The 16,180-nt window shown below is 42.7% G+C and overlaps 1 protein-coding gene across 1 annotated transcript in view; it reads right to left on the bottom strand.

The window, feature by feature from the left end:
- Positions 1 to 593: 593 nt before the first annotated feature.
- The window catches only part of LOC134657558 (facilitated trehalose transporter Tret1), a 72,769-nt gene continuing 57,182 nt past the window's right edge, over positions 594 to 16,180 (bottom strand). The window contains exons 3-10 of the mRNA XM_063513135.1: positions 13,724 to 13,885; positions 10,618 to 10,820; positions 7,816 to 8,002; positions 6,813 to 6,934; positions 5,709 to 5,885; positions 5,083 to 5,175; positions 3,166 to 3,392; positions 594 to 750 (exon numbers count right to left, since the gene is read on the bottom strand). Coding sequence (XP_063369205.1) covers positions 594 to 750; positions 3,166 to 3,392; positions 5,083 to 5,175; positions 5,709 to 5,885; positions 6,813 to 6,934; positions 7,816 to 8,002; positions 10,618 to 10,820; positions 13,724 to 13,885 — 1,328 coding nt within the window. The remainder of the gene's footprint in view (positions 751 to 3,165; positions 3,393 to 5,082; positions 5,176 to 5,708; positions 5,886 to 6,812; positions 6,935 to 7,815; positions 8,003 to 10,617; positions 10,821 to 13,723; positions 13,886 to 16,180) is intronic.

Here is a 16,180-nt window from a genome sequence, read left to right as displayed (position 1 = left end):
AGACGGACGGACGGACGGACGGACGGACAGCGGAGTCTTAGTAATAGGGTTCCGTTTTTACCCTTTGGGTACGGAACCCTAAAAAGTAGGTACTTACTATAGTTCGTTTTTTTAGCATTAGAAATAAGGTAAACAATCTTGATGTGTCTTTTAATTGAAAAACACATTTTAAAAATAAGTTACGGTAAATATGTAACAATTATGAATCTAATACGATCTTTTATAGTCTTCTGCTTTCATTAGTAATAGTTATTGATTTTTAAAAAGTCTTTTTCAATTAAAAGACATGTGAAAATCGCTTACCTTCTTTCAAGTTCTTGCTAATGCTAAAAAAACGAACTGTAGGTATCACATTTATTTATTATGTGTAGTGGGTGGTTTGAAAATGTGATGGGTAGTTGCACAAATCTCTGTTTTGACATTTTGCTGGGACATCAGTTAGCCGCGACCATGACCAGTGAAACCTGTGTCGAAACGTCGGTAAATAAAGGTAATTGAATAAATTTCGCGTTAGACCCGTCTATAAATGTGAGTTAATTGTCATAATGGCTAGGCCTGATCTGATCAATGATCGATCGATTTCGCCTGATCACTTACTTTCCCGAGAGCATCTCCTGTATCTCGGCGAAGCTCTTCCCCTTGGTCTCCGGCACCAGGAACAGCGTGAAGAAGAAGGCTACGATGCAGCACACGCCGAAGATCCAGAAGGCCACGTACATCCCCAGCACATCCGAGATCGGGCCGAAGTACCTGCAATCATAGGGATGATGGCATGTTGAATACTATATAAAAATATGTATAACTGGTTAACAAATATATAAACCTTCCTCTTGAATCACTCTATCTACTAAAAACCGGCCAAGTGCGAGTCGGACTCGCGCACGGAGGGTTCCGCACCATCAACAAAAAATAGAGCAAAACAAGCAAAAAAACGGTCACCCATCCAAGTACTGACCCCGCCCGACGTTGCTTAACTTCGGTCAAAAATCACGTTTGTTGTATGGGAGCCCCACTTAAATCTTGATTTTATTCTGTTTTTAGTATTTGTTGTTATAGCGGCAACAGAAATACATCATCTGTGAAAATTTCAACTGTCTAGCTATCACGGTTCGTGAGATACAGCCTGGTGACAGACGGACGGACGGACGGACGGACGGACAGCGGAGTCTTAGTAATAGGGTCCCGTTTTTACCCTTTGGGTACGGAACCCTAAAAAACGGCATCAAAATCCGTTGCGTAGTTTTAAAGATCTAAGCATACATACAGACAGACAGCGGGAAGCGACTTTGTTTTATACTATGTATAGTGATGAGCAATTTATCGTGATACTAGCGACCCGCCCCGGCTTCGCACGAGTTACACAAAACCTTAACAACACACCTAAATTCTCCCCAAGAATCACTCTATTGATTGGTAAAAACCGCGTGAAAATCCGTTCAGTATTTTTTAAGTTTATCGCGGACATACATACACACAAACAGAGAGACGCGGCGGGGACTTTGTTTTATAAGTAGTCATAATAGAATGTGATAGAAGTGTTAAAAAAAAGCATCGCGAACCCAACACTATTCTGGAATGCCCCTAAGAGCCATCTTACACCATTCACTTACGCGGGGTTAAGAGCCAACAGGAGTGGTCATTTCTCCATACAAACGTACTCGACTGTTTCCTCCGTGGGTTTTGAAGCTAGAGCAATGATTTTTTCAACACAGATTAATATTGTCAATATCTGTGTCGGACCGTTTTGCTTTTTTTGATATTTTTGTTTTTTAAGGCGCTAGAGCCCTTCAAAAATGGCCAAAATGGCCTAATTGACTATGCCGCAATGAGAGGCGTGCTATTCAAAACTGATATCAATTTGTCAAAAAAGCAAAACGGTCCGACACAGATAATGTCATAATCATTTATATTTCCAAATTTGGTTACGATTGGTTAAGTTTTGGAGGAGGAAACAGTCGAGTACGAAACCTCGATTTTTGAGATTTTTACGCAGGATTTTTCGCCTTGTCCTTATCGCACTAGTTTTAGGAGCCGCTTCCGTTAGCGAGACGGGTATATTTACCTAAAATATTTAAATCTTAGCTCCTGTTGGCTCACCTGGTTACCATGGTTACCAATACAATTTGACATTGGGTTAACAGTGTAACCTCGGGATGGTGCAAGTGCCGCTAAGATGGCTTCCCCCAAGCATAGAGAAAAAAATACATAGAGTGCTCACTCCATACATCAGTTTTAGTACCAAAAAGACTATTAGCATCTAGCATCGAGTAGCGGAACTATCAGTACTGCTACTTGACAATAGATGTAGCCACCGACCGGAAAGTCTTATGCTGTTGAGATAAGACTTTCCGGTCGGTGCTACATCTATTGTCAAGTAGCAGTACTGATAGTTCCGCTACTCGATGCTAGATGTAGACACTGAAATTATGGTTTATGGTTTAAGAACTTTATTCTCAAAAAGAATTTACAAAATTCGCTTACTTGAGAATACAATTTTTATAATATATCTTAGGACTAACGTGCAGACAAAGTCAAATAAATAAGTAATCATTAAGTACAAAATATTAGTTTGGTTACAAAGTGGGTAGAAATACGTTACTAACCGGCTCGGATAGCTTAACTCGTGCAGTTAAATATGGTGCAATAGTCTGAACTGATGTATGGAGTGAGCACTCTATGTATTTTTTTCTCTATGCCCCAAGTAACCTACCTGGTGACCAAGAAGGACAGCGTCCAGCAGAAAGCGGTGGCGATGGGCGCGGCCTGCGCCTTCACTTCGACGGGGAACAGTTCGCCCATCACCGCCCACGTAACAGTGTAACCCCGGGTTAGTGGGATGGTGCAAGTGGCGCTAAGATGGCTTCCTCCAAGTAACCTACCTGGTGACTAAGAAGGACAGCGTCCAGCAGAAAGCGGTGGCGATGGGCGCGGCCTGCGCCTTCACTTCGACGGGGAACAGCTCGCTCATCACCGCCCACGTAACAGTGTAACCCCGGGTTAGTGGGATGGTGCAAGTGGCGCTAAGATGGCTTCCCCCAAGTAACCCACCTGGTGACCAAGAAGGACAGCGTCCAGCAGAAAGCGGTGGCGATGGGCGCGGCCTGCGCCTTCACTTCGATGGGGATGTGCAAGTGGCGCTAAGATGGCTTCCCCCAAGTAACCCACCTGGTGACCAAGAAGGACAGAGTCCAGCAGAAAGCGGTGGCGATGGGCGCGGCCTGCGCCTTCACTTCGATGGGGAACAGCTCGCCCATCACCGCCCACGGCAGCGGGCCCAGGCCCACGCAGTACGTCACGATGAACACCACCAGCGACAGGATGGGCAGGAACCCGATGCTGGCGACCACGGGGCTCCCCAGCGTGTCCAGGAGGAAGAACATGCCGAGGAGGACCTGCGAGTTCAAACGTTGGGTTATAGTCCCGGGTGAAACCGAAACTTGTTCATATAAAAACGGGCCAAGTGCGAGTCGGACTCGCGCACGGAGGGTTCCGCACCATCAACAAAAAATAGAGCAAAACAAGCGAAAAAACGGTCACCCATCCAAGTACTGACCCCGCCCGACGTTGCTTAACATCGGTCAAAAATCACGTTTGTTGTATGGGAGCCCCACATAAATCTTTATTTTATTCTGTTTTTAGTATTTGTTGTTATAGCGGCAACAGAAATACATCATCTGTGAAAATTTCAACTGTCTAGCTATCACGGACGGTTCGTGAGATACAGCCTGGTGACAGACGGACGGACGGACGGACGGATGGACGGACGGACGGACAGCGGAGTCTTAGTAATAGGGTCCCGTTTTTACCCTTTGGGTACGGAACCCTAAAAACGGGCCAAGTGCGAGTCGGACTCGCGCACGTTTGACATGGTCTTTTTATTTATTGTTAATTGTTACCAATTGTATTGTTTTTTAATATTATTATTTTCTGTTTTAATTAATCATTGTAATATTTACGTATTAGTATACTTTGTATGACTTGTCAAAAGTGCTTATTAATTCATTATTAAGCCTACTTGAATAAATTATTTTTGAAGTTGAAGTTGGAGGGTTCCGCACCATCAACAAAAAATAGAGCAAAAAAATCGTGTTTGTTGTATGGGAGCCCCCCTTAAATATTTATTTTATTTTTAGTATTTGTTGTTATAGAGGCAACAGAGATACATCATTTGTGAAAATTTCAACTGTCTAGCTATCGCGGTTCATGAAATACAGCCTGGTGACAGACGGACGGACGGACGGACAGCGAAGTCTTAGTAATAGGGTCCCGTTTTTTACCCTTTGGGTACGGAACCCTAAAAATTGGACTACTTAACTTGCTTGGTTAACTTGTTTGGAGGGAATTGGAAGGGGCAGATCTCGGCGGACTTACTCTGATCAGATCGGGGAAATCCTGAAGAAAAGCCAGGTCAAGAGCACCCTAAACCGGCGAGCGTGTATGAGGAATGTTATGAAGGTAACGGAAGCGAAAGAGGTATGTCAGGATCGTAGCAAGTGGAAATCCGTGGTCTCTGCCTACCCCTCCGGGAAATAGGGGTGATTATATGTATGTATATGCATATTTTGGAACGTTGGCTTGTACAGTATATAGTTTGTGGTTTAAGGTGACAGTCCATTTCCAACCGCAGCTGCACTGTTCATTTTACTATGGAAATTGACAGTAACAGCAACGCGTTCAGTATCAGTAGTGCAGCTGCGGTCAGAAATGGAATGTTCTGGTCTGGAATGGAATGGTGTGTTCTGTAAGGTTTCTTAACTGCATTGGAACGGCCTCAGTTGGAACCATAGGGAAAAAAATACATAGAGTGCTCACTCCATACATCAGTTCAGACTATTAATTTCAGTGTCTACATCTAGCATCGAGTAGCGGAACTATCAGTACTGCTACTTGACAATAGATGTAGCACCGACCGGAAAGTCTTATCTCAACAGCATAAGACTTTCCGGTCGGTGCTACATCTATTGTCAAGTAGCAGTACTGATAGTTCCGCTACTCGATGCTAGATGCTAAGTCTTTTTGGTACTAAAACTGATGTATGGAGTGAGCACTCTATGTATTTTTTTCTCTATGGTTGGAACTTACCAGGCCAATGGTGGTCCCGCAGGCTGAGAATAGGAGCAGCATGCGTCGCCCCAGCCGGTCCACTACAAACGGCGTCACGCACGACGCGCCCACCTGCACAAACAACCAACATTCAAGTCCACATACAGATAATACACACAGGGACCCCCTGTGTGTATAATCTGTTTTTTAACTGTGTATTAACTGTTTCCCATAAAGTTTTAAGCCATAATGTTTTGTTTGTCATATTATCATTAGTCATAAAACTGAAACTGTTATCATTTTAGGATTTTCGTTAAGTTATCCTATAGGTAGGTTAAGTTAGGTTACGTTTGTTTTATGGCAATCCTGAAAAGTGACGCGTTTCTGAACCAAATGAATTATGACTGACGAAAATGCGGGCAAACAATATATTATGGCTTAAAACTATTTGGGAAACAATAAATACCCTACACACAGACATAGGTACACATACAGATGTGCAATCATGTAAAAATCTTGAAAAATTCTGGGAAATTAGGCAAGAAATGAAGAAATCTATCATCTTGGAAATGGAAAATAAAGCTGCGAAGTTTCATTCCAAAGTTCCTTTTATAGAGTTTTTAGTTTTAACCATATTTTATGAAGGTCCATGCTTGGTAGCATACCTGCACCGCTCCAATAATGATGGTGGCAATAGAAGAGTCCAGGCCAGAGCCAGCGGCCTCGAAGATGTTGGTCATGTAGAAGAGAACTGCGTTGATGCCGCAGAACTGCTGGAAGAACACCAGCGCGCACGAGATGTAGAACGCCTTGAAGTTGCTGCCTCGGAACACGTCGGCGATCTGAAGGTAACAGACAACGGATATAACGACAAAGCTTCTGTGAAAAACTGTTTCTTTGAGCATGTGGACATTGAAGAAAATGATTTCCCACTTTATGAAACAACCGAAGCGAAAGTTTTGAAAAAGTGATTTTATAAGAATTAAATTTTCAGATATTCTCAAGAACTTCCTTGTGGCATAGAGAAATATAGTAAGACAAGAGTGCGGAAAGTCTTACGTTGTTGAGCATAAAACTTTCCGGTCGGTGCTACATCTATTGTCAAGTAGCAGGCCCCGTAGACAACATGCCAATCGCTAACGCTCCGTAGCGATCGAAACGCAACTGTCACTGTCGCACTAATATTAACTGATAGAGACACAAAGCGATTCGATGGCGAAGCGCAAGCGATTGTCACCTTGCCTAGGCCGCCAGTACTGATAATTCCGCTACTCGATGTTAGATGTCGACGCTAAAAATAATAGTCTTTTTGGTGCCAAAACTGATGTATCGAGTGAGCAATCTATGTATATATTTTTTTCTCCATGCTTGTGGAAAGTTTCGTAATTTATAAAGGCGACGAAGAGGGAGAGGGGGGGGGGGGAGGCGTGACGAAGGGAAATTATCCGTAGCCAAAATGTACTTTGTGTCAGCATAGAGAAAAAATACATAGAGTGCTCACTCCATACATCAGTTCAGACTATTAATTTCAGTGTCTACATCTAGCATCGAGTAGCGGAACTATCAGTACTGCTACTTGACAATAGATGTAGCACCGTTCGGAAAGTCTTATCTCAACAGCATAAGACTTTCCGGTCGGTGCTACATCTATTGTCAAGTAATGATAGTTCCGCTACTCGATGCTAGATGCTAATAGTCTTTTTGGTACTAAAACTGATGTATGGAGTGAGCACTCTATGTATTTTTTTCTCTATGGTGTCAGGACATACCGTAGCCGTCTTGGCCATAGAAGCGGCCACGTCGCTGGCCATGAGGTCGAGTTCAGCCTCCACTCCTGAGCGGGACTGGCCCCGGATCGTCATCAGGCAGTTGGCGGCAGCTTCCCGGTCGTCTGCAAATCATCCAAATCATTATTTGAACGGATAAAGTTAAGTGACTAGAAACCAAACGTTTTTCAGCACATATAGAGTACTATCGACCCGCCCCGGCTTCGCACGGGTTAACAAATTATATACAAACCTTCCTCAAGAATCATTCTATCGATAGGTGAAGACCGCATGAAAATCCGTTCAGTAGTTTTTGAGTTTATCGCGAACATACAAACACACAAACAGACAGTCGCGGCGCGGCGGGGGACTTTGTTTTATAAGGCCGATTCTGATTTAACAACTTGTTACGGTTTTGATATTATTTTTACGACCTTGAAGATCGCTCACGCTGATTTGTGCATCAAATTGATTTGTGTGTCACGGTCGTATCAAAACTAGTTCACAACCGTCACAATTAAGTTTGTTGAATCGGGCTCTAGGCTATCGTGCTTCGTAAGATACAATAGTAGATGGGCGTCTCGGACACGAAGTAGAGTATATCGAAGACGGAGCCAATACCGACTTGTGCCACGGTGCTGTACGAGATGAAACCCTATTACAATAACATAAGGTTCCCAATAGTATTGCAGTTACTCACTCTTCGTAAGAAAGTAGATGGGCGTCTCTGGCATGAAGAAGAGTATATCGAAGACTGAGCCAATACCGACGTATGCCACGATTGCCACGGCGCTGTACGAGATGAAACCCTATTACAATAACATAAGGTTCCTAATAGTATTGCAGTTACTCACTCTTCGTAAGATAGTAGATGGGCGTCTCTGGCATGAAGAAGAGTATATCGAAGACAGCCAATACCGACGTATGCCACGATTGCCACGGCGCTGTACGAGATGAAACCCTATTACAATAACATAAGGTTCCCAATAGTATTGCAGTTACTCACTCTTTGTAAGATAGTAGATGGGCGTCTCTGGCATGAAGAAGAATAGTAAATCGAAGGCGGCCACGAAGGCAACACCGACGTACGCCACGGCTCTGTAGGAGATGAAGGGGCCTATTCCATAGACCAGCAGGAACCCGAGTGTGATGAACGCTTGAAGGAACGAGCCGAGGGCGCCTCTGCTGTCATTCTGAAATAACAACATTACACTATTATTATTTATTTATTTATTATTATAGTAGGTAAGATCACTGTCTTAACCCACAGGAAAGGTGAGCCAATACGTGTGGAGACATGTCGGCTGCAGGAATCTGCCGCTTATTTCAGGTTGTACCATACTCGCGCCTTACGAACACTCCATTCCGGGATTTAATTTTGGAGTATCCTTCTCCTAGATGGATTGCAAGCTAATGCTAAGAGGTCCATCTTCCCTGTGACGCAACAGCTTTTTGCTTCGTTTGTGGACTTAGTAGTATAAATCGTCTACAATAGACGCAAAGGCCAAAGAGGTATGATCGCAGAGGCACGCACTTATGGTTTCACGCCAAGGAAAATACTAGCGTCTCTGCTGGACAGAGTGCGCGGCAGCTCTAACACCATCCTGTTACAGTACATTTGGTGCTCCATTACGACACCCTGCAGTGCTATAATAAGCACATTACGTAAGTAAGTCGAAAATTTTAAGGGCTAACTATATGTACCTAAAGTGTCATTCAATAGAACTTGCTAACTATGTAAACAAACCGCCATACTAAAATTGACACTGAATGGCAATTTACTAGACTAGTAACTTTTGTTTACATACTAGTTAGCAAGTTCTATTGAATAACACTTTACTGTAAAACGTTGTACGATACACGTGCGAATAGGTAATTCGCACTTGTAGGTATCGTAAATAACTATTATTTTGTAGGTAATGTGCCTACTTATTTCTATATTATGTGCTGTCAGAATCAGAAGAAATAATATTTCTTTTATTTATTAATTAGGAAGCGTTCGTTTCAATTTCATTATTAAATTTTATTTTTATTACACATATTACATGAATTCGTTTTCACCACTTGGTTCCGGGGGATATTAGCGATATAAATACGCGTAATCTATTTGGGTCGCTCGATACAGTGTTATTGTTTGAAATTGACCTGATAATCTTTATCCGGCCAGAATTAAGTTTACTACGCGAAATAATATGTTCATTTATTTATTCAAGTTATTCAACATATAATTTCAAGTACTTTTTTTTTAATGTGATAGTCAGCAAACGAGCAGACGAGCCGCCTGATGGGAAGCGGTCATCTTACCTATAGTGCGCTTAGCTTAGAGATCTAAGTAGAATAGGTTCTCAGAAAAAACTAGTGGTGGTCTGTTCTTTCTTTTCATCTTCCCCTCTGTAGAATCTTCGATTAACTCCGGTCCTGGGCTGTAACCGCGAAAATCGAAGTTCGCAAATTGCGGGCATCTTTCTCTGTCAATCTAAGTACGTCTTCATTGGGAAAGAGAAAGATATTCGCAGTTTGCGAATTTCGGTTTTCGCGGTACCTCCTTTCCTGGGCAGTTTGGGTACCTATGGGTAACCTCCTACTTCCCCCTATCCCCAATACCTACACTAAACTCTTGCTCCACGGAACGGCGCCAAGTATAAGAGCGATCATGTTTCAATTTGCCAGGCACTTGCAGGGGGTTTAGAACTAGTTTATAAACGAGTAGAGTACAGGTGGAAGAGCAATTAGTTATAAATGTACAGTTACACATATTGTAGTTCTTACCGTAGCGATCTCAGCGCAGTACATGGGCGATACAGTGAACAGCATGCCGACACCGACGCCCCACGTGAAACGCCCGGCGTAGAGGAAAGCCGCGGAAGTGGCGGCCGCTATCAGGATCCAGCCAGCGAAGAGAGAGATGAAGCGATCAAAAGAGAGACGGATGACATTACCGTGGCAATTTCAGCGCAGTACATGGGCGACACGGTGAACAGCATGCCGACACCGACGCCCCACATGAAACGGCCAGCGTAGAGGAAAGCCACAGAAGTTACTGCTGCTACTATACGTATCCAGCCAGCGAAGAGAGAGATGGAGCGATCAAGAGAAAGACGGATGACATTACCGTGGCAATTTCAGCGCAGTACATGGGCGACACGGTGAACAGCATGCCGACACCGACGCCCCACATGAAACGGCCAGCGTAGAGGAAAGCCACAGAAGTTACTGCTGCTACTATACGTATCCAGCCAGCGAAGAGAGAGATGGAGCGATCAAGAGAAAGACGGATGACATTACCGTGGCAATTTCAGCGCAGTACATGGGCGACACGGTGAACAGCATGCCGACACCGACGCCCCACATGAAACGGCCAGCGTAGAGGAAAGCCACAGAAGTTACTGCTGCTACTATACGTATCCAGCCAGCGAAGAGGGACATGGAGCGATCGAGAGAGAGACATGATCAGACTTACCGTAGCGATCTCAGCGCAGTACATCGGCGACACGGTGAACAGCATGCCGACACCGACGCCCCACATGAAACGGCCAGCGTAGAGGAAAGCCACAGAAGTTACTGCTGCTACTATACGTATCCAGCCAGCGAAGAGGGACATGGAGCGATCGAGAGAGAGACATGATCAGACTTACCGTAGCGATCTCAGCGCAGTACATCGGCGACACGGTGAACAGCATGCCGACACCGACGCCCCACATGAAACGGCCCGCGTAGAGGAAAGCCACAGAAGTTACTGCTGCTACTATACGTATCCAGCCAGCGAAGAGAGAGATGGAGCGATCAAGAGAAAGACGGATGACATTACCGTGGCAATTTCAGCGCAGTACATGGGCGACACGGTGAACAGCATGCCGACACCGACGCCCCACATGAAACGGCCAGCGTAGAGGAAAGCCACAGAACTGGCAGCCGCTATCAGGATCCAACCAGCGAATAGAGGGATGGACGAGGCAATCAGACTCCATTTGCGACCGACGCGAGCTGCTAAGGGACCTCCGATGAATGGGCCTGGAATAAATACAATAATCTCAATATTAAGTGCCTGTATAAATATTTCCCATGGCTGGGCATAGGCCTTCGCCATTGACATATATCTCAGGACTGGCCTTACGGGCAATAAGAATGGGGCACGAATGGGGCCAGTACAGTGGTGTGACACCGTGCACCGCTACAACGCGATTGGTTGATGATTTCGCATCACGCGCGCGATTGGTCGAAACTAGTTGCGTTAGACTGCAAGATTGGCTCGAATGATGTTTTCCTTAATCGCAACGTTACTGAGAGTTTTTCAAAAAATGAGTGTACATCAGGTTTTTAAACGTTCGGCAATGCGCATGTAACACCCCTGGGGTTGCTATTGACATGACATTTAAAAAAACTGGCAAAAAATGAATTGATGACTGCAGTAGCTTTTCTGTTTTGGCATTTATTAGCGCTTTTGTAATTATTATGCGTAAATTGTGGACTTTGACGTTTATTAAAATAATAACTGCACATATCGCACATAGTTAGTTAAATCTAAATAGTTAAGCACCTCTCAAACAATATAAACAGCAATTAGATAACAATAAAAAAAATAGTAGCAGATATCAAAACTGGACAGCCTTGAGAAACACCTGTTATTAGGTACCTACCTACTCGTATGTGATTTACATTTCGGTGCATACACACAACACGTGCTCATTTAAATCACCTACTTGATACTTTTAAAGCCGGATAGGTAATCAAAATTTTCTGAAATCAATGATTACTTTGATGGATCGAGATACGAGGGGTATTCAAAATATTCTCGGTATGAGAATGAAAACAAACAAGTACGAAAAGTTTGATATTTTTATTTTTCAATATACTCCCCCCCTATGTTCATACACTTAAAAGATCGATCAATTATTTTTTTTAATCCTGCATAAAAATATTTTTTATCTTTGGTGTAAAAATGCACCTCCACTGCCGCCTTCAATGCTTCATCATCGGAAAATTTATTTCCACGCAGATCCTTTTTAAGATTGGGGAACAAAAAGAAGTCGCTGGGGGCTAAGTCCGGACTATACGGTGGGTGAGTAACAGTTTCAAACCCACATTCAACAATAGCTGCCTTGGCAATATGAGCAGTATGGACGGGGGCGTTGTCATGCAGAAGCATAACACCTTTGGTTAACTTTCCTCGCCTCTTTTCTTTGATTGCATCCTTTAATTGACGTAGAATGTTAGCGTAGTACTGTCCTGTGATATTTACACCTTTTTCTTTATAATCGATCAGTAATACTCCTTCACAATCCCAAAATATCGTGGCCATGACCTTGCCAGCTGAAGGGATGACCTTGAACCTCTTGGGATGAGCTGAACCCTTAATGTGCCACTGCATGGACTCTTGTTTACTCTCTGGGTCATAATGATGAACCCAGGTTTCATCTCCAGTAACTATTCTTTGCAGCACCTCATCAGGATTTTCACCGCACAGGTCAATAAAATCGGAACAACAAGCTACACGCATGTCTTTTTGAAGCCGAGTCAGCATTCGCGGAACCCATCTTGCACTTACTTTTGACATATTAAGATGGTCATGGATAATATCATGTACGGTACCAATACAGAGATTGGTTACTTGTGCTATAGATTTTACCTTCACTCGACCATCTTCCAATATAAGTTTTTCCACTTTATCAATATTTTCTTGTGAAGTAGCTACTACAGGCCGACCAGGTCTAGGGTCGTCTTCAACACTCTCCCTTCCACGTTTAAACTCGCTTGACCACTTTTGAATGGTAGATAAAGAAGGAGCAGACTCACGGTAAACACAATCCATTTCCTCTTTTATGGTTTTTTGATTTTTACCCTGTTTTGTCAAGAATTTTATCACGCATCGATGTTCTAATTTAGTTAACATTGTCAATTCCCACATGATGTTCATGTTTGTTCAGCAATTGCAGAAAAACAAAAGAACATCTCGGTTCGAATTATACTTTTTTTTAATGTCAATGAATAAACCTTAGCGGCCAGTAACGAAAGAAATTTTAGAAGAGGTTGTAAGATATCAATACCGAGAATATTTTGAACGCCCCTCGTATGATAATGTTAAAAAATTATCTTAATAGCGATGGAAGTGTAGGCACAGGTGGTGTAGATGGCAATCGGGACTTCACTTTTTGACAAGTAACAAAAAGAATCACTGGATGTCGGTCAGATTCTGAATTATTACGTACCAAGTATATGACTAAGGGTGAGGATGGAAACGATCCATGCTTCCGCAGCAGTGATAGGGACAGGGGAGAGTCCGTCAGATTCACAGGATATCGGTCAGATTCTGAGTTACTCACCCAGTATAGCCCCAAGGGTGAGGATGGAATCGATCCATGCTTCCTCAGGAGAGGTGATAGGGAAAGGCAGGGGAGAGTTCGTCAGATTCACAAGATGTCGGTCAGATTCTGAGTTATCACTTAATAATTATAGCACCAAGGGTGAGGATGGTACCGATCTATGCTTCTTTGTTAGAGGTGATGGGGGCGGGCAGGGGAGAGTCCGTCAGATTCACAGGATATCGGTCAGATTCTGAGCTACTCACCTAATATAGCCCCAAGTGTGAGGATGGAACCAATCCATGCTTCTTCTTTAGAGGTGATAGACAGGATTCCGTCAGATTCGTCACAGGATGTCGGTCAGATTCTGAGTTACTCACCTAATATAGCCCCAAGTGTGAGGATGGAACCGATCCATGCTTCTTCGTTAGATGTGATGGGGGCGGGCAGCGGGGAGTCCGTCAGATTCACAGGATGTCGGTCAGATTCTGAGTTACTCACCTAATATAGCCCCAAGTGTGAGGATGGAACCGATCCTTGTTTCTTCGTTAGACGTGATATACAGGATTCCGTCAGATTCGTCACAGGATGTTGGTCAGATTCTGAGTTACTCACCTAATATAGCTCCAAGTGTGAGGATGGAACCGATCCATGCTTCTTCGTTAGAGGTGATGGGGGCGGGCAGCGGGGAGTCCGTCAGATTGGCATCTTTTAGCTTGATGTTGACGGGAGACGTCCATCCCATGGAGTAACCCGTTGAGGCGATCGCTATGTTTGCTGTAACAGATAAATAATTAAGTTAGCTGAATGCTTGCTGAAAGTTTGCTAAAGATAATTAATTAAGTTTGCTGTTCGAATAACTGCGTAACATCATAACATAGATGATCGATTCGGTGATGTTCGATTTAAAATTAATGTTACCATCTAAGTTATGTACCACATTTCTGGCAAATAAACGAAATTTCTATTTCTATTTCTTAGGTATCATTTCCTGGATGCTGTAGTGTAGTAGTATACAGTAAGCTGCAGAGAGACTGATCCCCCGCATTGAAATTTGTTTGCAGGGGGTCAGTTATCTCTGCATTACTGTACATCGTGCTACATAGTACCCAAGTAAAATGCTAAATATTCTGTCCATGACAAAAAAAAACATTTTCAAGGGCACCTTAGGTTTTTGTGATTATACACAGACAATGCTTTAAATGCATCGATTTAAAATACCGGTATTTTTAATCGATATTTAAATGTCATTCGGTGTCACACTGTATTAACCAAAATAATTGAATACAAGGAAGATATTATTTAAATTAAGAACATTCCGCGTTTATAATCGCGTAGATTGCTCTATAAAGCTACCTCACATTGTTTTTAAATAAGAATGAACATGAAATAAATATTTTAGGAAGAGTTTATCGTTATCAATGTGAACTATAGGGTCAAGTTTAAGAATAAAAACGGGTGTGATGTGAAGTACAAAAACATCTTTCTTTATCTTATTCAAACCCCGGCTCGTACCAATGAGTTTTTCGGAACTTATGTACTTACGAAATATCATTTGATATTTACCAGTTGCTTTTCGGTGAAGGAAAACATCGTGAGGAAACCGGACTAATCCCAATAAGGCCTAGTTTCCCCTCTGCGTTGGAAGGTCAGATGGCAGGCGCTTTCGTAAAAACTTGAGCCTACGTCAAATCTTGGGATTAGTTGTCAAGCGGACCCCAGGCTCATAACAGCATTACCAAAAAAAAAAGGCTCCCATGAGCCGTGGCAAAATGCCGGGATAAGGCGAGGAAGAAGAAGATTGAATAATTCAATTACGGCTCTTCATAATGAGTGTAGTATTAATAAAATAAACATTTATATATTTTAGGTAGTAGCTTTACCATAGAGAAATAAGTAAGGATAGAGTGCTAGCTCCATACATCAGTTTTCTTACCAAAACGCGGGTTATTTTCGTAGTCGACATCTAGCATCAAGTAGTGAAATTATCAGTAAGTATTTGCCAGTATATATGTATAGTACGTATAACTTATGAAAGTAAAAGAAGGTACTTAGGTAAATGATCAATTGATCATATTATATGCTATATAATTGGAGGAGGGTTTTACCCGTCAGGGGCCTTAATTACCACTAATATAATTTACAATTAATATTCATTCATTATGTAATAGTTAAGGTAGATTAAGGATGAAAATAAAGGCTTAATTATTAATTATAATTGTTACATATTAGCTCACTGTAATTTATTTTATAAAATTGTTTTTAACTAAAAAGACACGTCAAGATCGCTTACAACCCACTATACCTGTTTAACTCAAAACTAAAAAAGTGATGATAAATGAATAGTCATTCTACAGGCCCACAGCTACAGTAAATGTGTTGACATTTCCAGTCGCCGTTTGATTTGCCATTTCTAACGAGACCCAGCCCTCGTGTTTACGAAAACTACGGTAAATAACACGTACAAAACAACGTAGCGTAGCGTATTTCGCCAATTGCGAGTATCTTTCTCTTTTACTCCAATGAAGGCGTAATTAGAGTGACAGAGAAAAATGCCCGCAATTTGCGAATATCGGTTTTCGCGGTAGCCCCTCTGAACCCATAACCCCGAGGTACATATGATCATCAAGTTGTTATTTTTAAACTTCGAATATAGGTACCATTGGTCGAGACGACGCGTGGTTGCATGATTGCCCTGTCGCTATTCTAGTTTAGTTGGATCGTCCTGTCTGTCGTAAGTGTTCGATACAGTTAGCAATTCCAACAAATGCGTAGGTACTACCTTAACTACCTACTACTTAATAGCAGGGCCGTCTTAAACTATGCTGGGGCCCCTGGGCACATGAGAAATAGGGGCCCTTTTGGAAAGTAAAGAAAGCTAATTTACTAAATACTATGATCTTCTATTTATTATGGGTAATCAAATATACTGTTACTGTCTGTCCTTGGGGGCCCCCTGAGGATGGGGGCCCTGGGCACGGGCCCCGTGCGCCCTTATGGTAAAGACGGTACTGCTTCATAGCTTGCAAAAACTTGAGAGCAATAACAGTTAACAAAGTAGTTCTCATTTAA

This window comes from Cydia amplana, chromosome 20 (assembly GCF_948474715.1).
Source record: "Cydia amplana chromosome 20, ilCydAmpl1.1, whole genome shotgun sequence".
NCBI lineage: Eukaryota > Metazoa > Arthropoda > Insecta > Lepidoptera > Tortricidae > Cydia > Cydia amplana.
This window is presented reverse-complemented; position numbering and strand designations above follow the sequence as displayed.